Source organism: Cnephaeus nilssonii (genome assembly GCF_951640355.1).
Source record: "Cnephaeus nilssonii genome assembly, chromosome: 12".
NCBI classification, from domain to species: domain Eukaryota; kingdom Metazoa; phylum Chordata; class Mammalia; order Chiroptera; family Vespertilionidae; genus Cnephaeus; species Cnephaeus nilssonii.
Window position 1 is genome coordinate 80,938,053 of NC_137083.1, and position 6,000 is coordinate 80,944,052.

A 6,000-nucleotide genomic window follows, 5' to 3' on the forward strand; every position below is an offset into this window, starting at 1 on the left:
CCGTGTGCCAGCCCGTTCCGTGCCTCCGCACCTCCACATCTACCAGTGTCATGCACTTTCTTCTTTACCTCGCCAGTTGTCGAACTTCCACTCAGCCAGCCTTCCCCCGGTTCTGGGTGATAGTTGTTATGTATTTTAGTCGTAATTTTGATGTCGTTTTAGGAGGCAGAAGTACTGGTGTTTACCTATACCGCCATCTTGGTTCTTCCCAGTAAAGTTTATTATGACAGACCAGGCTTCCAGTATCTTCTGATTTCTAAACAACACCTAACCTACAAATAAGAAAATTAAGCTAAATTCAGGCCCAGAGATTTCTGCCGGTGCCTGGTCTGTCGTAGCCAACAGTGTTGTCGATAAGCAGAGGGCCGGGTGCAGCTCCTGAGAACTAGTGTGTGGTCGCGGCCTCTGGGTCCAGCCGTGGGGACCAGCCCTCCTAACCTGTCCCTGTTGGTCCCTGTGCAGCCATAACTAAGTGCGTCGTATTCTGAAACACGCTGTTTGGGAAGCAGGGGATAGGCTTCCTGTTGTAGATCTCTTCAGTGAACTACAATATGTCACATGTGGAGTTTAAGAGTTTTCAACGTAAGTCAGACTTCACGTTGGGAAAATCACCTTCCTGTTGATTCCTATGCTTTCCCGTGAGCGGGTTCCGGGGCGGGCAGGCCAGATCGGAGGAGGCAGGGAGGCCTGCCTGCAGCCAGGCCCTGGGGGGAGGACGCGTACGTGCAGTTTGTGCCCTGACACCCTAGTGCCAGGTTGTGGGAGAGCGTAACATCAGCTAAAGCTAATTAAAGTTTAATATGTTCAATGACTGTGATTGTTACGGACAAAAAATCATTAAAGTGCTGTAGAAAACTGTTACGTTGCCATCAGGCCACATAATCAATGGGAGCTCTCCTCACTCTGAATTAATGCCGAGCCCGCGGCACTGCTTACTTATGCGTGAGGTGCTGCCCTTGACTCCAGTTTCAGTGAGGAACTTCATTTTTCCTGCTTTTAAGACTCCGAGTAGGAAATTCGATGAGCATTAGGAGTGAAACACTAAGACATGGCATTTAGCTGCAAAATAAATCCACGCTTGCCTTCACCCAGTCACATGACCACGTGTTTACCCGGCGCTCACTGCCCGCCTGCACAGTCTTTTCTCAGCAGATGCCTGGTTCCCCTGGGGCCGTGGTCGGCAAACTGCGGCTCGCGAGCCACATGCGGCTCTTTGGCCCCTTGAGTGTGGCTCTTCCACAGAATACCACGTGCGGGCGCGCACGTACAGTGCGATTGAAACTTCGTGGCCCATGCGCAGAAGTCGGTTTTCGGCTCTCAGAAGAAACTTCAATCGTTGTACTGTTGGTATTTGGCTCTGTTGACTAATGAGTTTGCCGACCACTGGCCTGGGGGCACTTGAGAGCATTGCCTCGGCACACTCAGAAGGCTCAGGGAGGGTCCGGGCGAGGCCATGCGCCCCTGGATCCGGGTGAGCCTGGGCCCCGGGTCCGGGTGAGGCCGTGGGCCCCTGGATCCGGGTGAGCCTGGGCCCCGGGTCCGGGTGAGGCCGCGGGCCCCTGGATCCGGGTGAGCCTGGGCCCCGGGTCCGGGTGAGGCCGCGGGCCCCTGGGTCCGGGTGAGCCTGGGCCCCGGGTCCGGGTGAGGCCGCGGGCCCCTGGGTCCGGGTGAGCCTGGGCCCCGGGTCCGGGTGAGGCCGCGGGCCCCTGGGTCCGGGTGAGCCTGGGCCCCGGGTCCGGGTGAGGCCGCGGGCCCCTGGGTCCGGGTGAGCCTGGCCCCGGGTCCGGGTGAGCCTGGGCCCCGGGTCCGGGTGAGGCCGCGGGCCCCTGGGTCCGGGTGAGCCTGGGCCCCGGGTCCGGGTGAGGCCGCGGGCCCCTGGATCCGGGTGAGCCTGGCCCCGGGTCCGGGTGAGGCCGCGGGCCCCTGGATCCGGGTGAGCCTGGGTCCCGGGTCCGGGTGAGGCCGTGGGCCCCTGGATCCGGGTGTGCCTGGGCCCCTGGATCCGGGTGAGCCTGGGTCCCGGGTCCGGGTGAGGCCGTGGGCCCCTGGATCCGGGTGTGCCTGGGTCCCGGGTCCGGGTGAGGCCGTGGGCCCCTGGATCCGGGTGAGCCTGGCCCCGGGTCCGGGTGAGGCCGTGGGCCCCTGGATCCGGGTGAGCCTGGCCCCGGGTCCGGGTGAGGCCGTGGGCCCCTGGATCCGGGTGAATCAGTGCCCCGGGTCCGGCCGAGACCAAACCAGAGGGAGTCGGACCTGCATTACCACCATTTGTCCACCATCCAGAGCTGAGGGGTCAGTGCCGACATGTACTCATAGGGAACTGGTGGACATTGATATTGGGTCTCAAAAGAACTGTTGGTCCAGAAAGAAACTCACTACAGACTGATTCATTTGCCTGTCAGCATAACTATTATTGCTCGTCGCACATTCAATTCTTATAAGTATATCTCTAGTGACACATGATTTCGCTCATCTAGGGGAAATGATGAACAACAAAGACTGATGAACAAGAACAGAACCAGAAACAAGGAGGCATCGATCGGACTATCGGGCCTCAGAGGGAGGATAGGGGAGGGTGGGGGTAGGGGGGAGAGATCAACCAAAGGTCTTGTGTGCATGCATATGAGCCTAACCAATGCTTAAGTTCAACAGAGGGTTGGGGCATCCAAGGGGAGGGGTGTGGGATGGGAATGGGGGGATGAGGACAAATATGTGACACCTTAATCAATAAAGAAATTTAAAAAAAAAAAAAGGCTCAGGGAGGGTGGCAACGGTCATGGTCTTTCTGCTTCTCTCACGTTCCTGTTCTGACGTGCTTAAGAGACACTGAAAGCCGTGTTCAAACTATAATTAGAAAAAAAGACCTTTTTTAGGCCATTTCACATGCCACATGTGTTGTTTAAGTGGAGCTTAATGTAACTGTGGTGAACGCACAGAGGTCAGCGTGTTTGTGGGCTGTGCTCTTGCCTGTCCTGCCCATCACAGAACGTGTGCTGAATTCCCGCACACACAGAGCAGCATGGCTGACGTGCAGTGTCAGCCGGGGCCTGTCCTGCTCAGGCCGTGGCAGGGCCTCACCCCGGTGTTCCTGTCAAAGTGGGGCCCGGCTCCGGGTGTGTTCTCTGGTCGCACCACGCTGGTCAGCGGGGCATCAGTGGTCGGCAAACTCATTAGTCAGCAGAGCCAAATGCCAACAGGACAACAATGGAAATTTCTTTTGAGAGCCACATTTTTTAAACTTAAACAACTTCTAACGCCACTTCTTCAAAATAGACTCGCCCAGGCCGTGGTATTTGGTGGAAGAGCCACACTCAAGGGGCCAAAGAGCCGTGGTTTGCCGACCACGGCTCTGTCCGGTGGGTGGGTGTTGATGCAGATAACGTCACTACAGCGCCGTGTGAGCTGTGTCGTGTTCGGCATTTTAAAATTGGTTGAAGGCCAAGCTAGCTGACGTCTTTCAGGAGCTGTACCCCGCCTTCTGCATTCACAACGGCGGCTCCGACCTGGAGCGGCTGCCCACCGCCAGCACCTGCATGAACCTGCTGAAGCTGCCCGAGTTCCAGGACGAGGCGCTGCTGCGCAGCAAGCTGCTCTACGCCATCGAGTGCGCCGCGGGCTTCGAGCTGAGCTGAGTCCGGCGGCCACCTCTGCGGAGAAGCTGTGCCGCCGCCTCGTAAGTAGCCCCCCAGGCCCACGAGGACGCGCAGGCGGGGCTCCCGCCGCTCTCCAGCCCCTTCGTTTTTTACGTGGTTTCAGTCACTGTCACTTACTCAGATGGGCATTGCTTTTCAAGTAACTTACATTTAAAATAACATGTCATGTGCCATGCGGCTCATTCCGTACTTTTGCCAAGAACACAGTTTTAAGACAAGTGGCAACTCAGTGAAATTAACCAAAGATGCAGCTTTGGCGTTGCTGATGGGTTCCAGGCCTCCCTCGCCGGGCGCCCCTGGGCTGAGGGGCCCTGGGCAGGCTCCGGGCGCTGCTGCTGTTCGCACGGACTCTGTGGGTTGGGTGCTGACTCAGGGGCACTGCTTCTCGTGGGCTGAGCTGTTTACAAGCCTGACTGTTCAAACTCAAGGCGTTTTCCTGCTGCCTTTTCCCTGAGGGCGAGGGCTGAGAAGAGACACGTGGTGGTGGTGTCCTGTGCCTGCCGAGCCGTTGCTCCCGCAGGGACGGCATGCCTGCTTGGGGCGCACCATGGGCCTCCTCACGGTGGTCTGGCGGTTACTGTGGGGTGGGGGAGGGCGCTCCGTCTCTCCCATGTGTCTCCACTCTGGAGAGCTTTGGGGAGAGGGGTCTGTGACCACAGTAAGTGACGACGTGGGAGCAGACACTGAGCTCGATCCAGTCACTTGAACCAAACGCCTCGTCCGGGGGCAGCTGGCGTCGCCCTGGATGTTGGGGTAACCCGCCACGCTCTGCACCCTCCGCTTCCTCAATGGTGCTGCTTTGAAGGCGGGACAGTCCCCACGTGCGCGTCTAGGGAGGAGTGTGGGCGATTCCGCGCCATCGGCACTTTATCAGGACCCCATGGCTGCTGAAGGGCGCGCGGCTGTGAGAGCGGGGCCTGCTCGCTGACGGCTCCGGGCTGTCCCTCCGAACTGACCCGATGAGCAATATCCTTTCACGGGCGGGACTGAATGACACTTTTAAGACAATGACCATTATCAAAACATGTAATTTCTTAATTGGAATAATAAATTAAGTGTTAAATGCTATTTGTAGTCTTGATACACACAGAAATAAAGTAATTAGGGTTTGTCCTTGTTGGTTTCATTTTTATTTCAGGCTGTTTTATGTCGAATGTTCTGTTTCCCCTTTGCTTACCAGTTAATTTGTACATTTTATTTTCAGTATTTTGAAAATACCTGGGACTAAAATGAAATGGGCAATTATACTTATTTGATTTTTTTATTTTTTCTCAGTGATCCTGAGCTTATTTATTTATCTGTATGTTCCAGTGGCTAAATATTTGCATTAAATGTTTTTTCCCAAGGTTGTGTTGGAGTCATACCCCAAAGAGTTGCAGTTGGTTCTATCTGCCCTCGTAACACCACAGCTTCTGTTAATGTGGGCGCACTGAGGGGGCTGGGCCAGGACTGGCAGCGCCGCCCTCATCCAGCAGCAACTACCCCACCACCACCCCACCCCCCACCCCCCACCCCCGCTCACATTGGGCAGCACCCCACCCTCCCCCGGCTCCTCTCTTCAGGCAGCACCCCCCCCCCCGTCCCTCCCCCATCCCTCCCCCGGCTCCTCTCTTCAGGCAGCACCCACCCCGTCCCTCCCCCGGCTCCTCTCTCCGGGCAGCACCCCCCCCCCCCCCGTCCCTCCCCCGGCTCCTCTCTCCGGGCAGCACCCACCCCGTCCCTCCCCCGGCTCCTCTCGTCAGGCAGCACCCCTCCCCCCCGTCCCTCCCCCGGCTCCTCTCTCCGGGCAGCACCCACCCCGTCCCTCCCCCGGCTCCTCTCGTCAGGCAGCACCCCCCCCGTCCCTCCCCCGGCTCCTCTCTCCGGGCAGCACACCCCCCCCGTCCCTCCCCCGGCTCCTCTCTCCGGGCAGCACCCCCCCCCCCCGTCCCTCCCCCGTCCCTCCCCCGGCTCCTCTCTCCGGGTGGGCAGCACCCCCCCCCGTCCCTCCCCCGGCTCCTCTCTCCGGGCAGCACCCACCCTGTCCCTCCCCCAGCTCCTCTCTCCGGGTGGGCAGCACCCCCCGTCCCTCCCCGGCTCCTCTCTCCGGGCAGGCAGCACCCCCGTCCCTCCCCCGGCTCCTCTCTCCGGGCAGCACCCCCCCCCCGTCCCTCCCCCGGCTCCTCTCTCCGGGCGGGCAGCACCCCCGTCCCTCCCCCGGCTCCTCTCTCCGGGCGGCAGCACCCCCGTCCTCCCCCGGCTCCTCTCTCCGGGCGGGCAGCACCCCCCGTCCCTCCCCCGGCTCCTCTCTCCGGGCGGGCAGCACCCCCGTCCCTCCCCCGGCTCCTCTCTCCGGGCGGGCAGCACCCCC

At 59.7% G+C, this 6,000-nt stretch overlaps 1 protein-coding gene across 1 annotated transcript in view; it reads left to right on the top strand.

Annotated features, from left to right (window-relative positions):
- The window catches only part of UBE3C (ubiquitin protein ligase E3C), a 109,599-nt gene extending 104,455 nt beyond the window's left edge, over nt 1-5,144 (top strand). Inside the window, exon 23 of the mRNA XM_079785657.1 lies at nt 3,459-5,144. Coding sequence (XP_079641783.1) covers nt 3,459-3,629 — 171 coding nt within the window. The 3' untranslated portion in view covers nt 3,630-5,144. The remainder of the gene's footprint in view (nt 1-3,458) is intronic.
- Nucleotides 5,145-6,000: the final 856 nt, after the last annotated feature.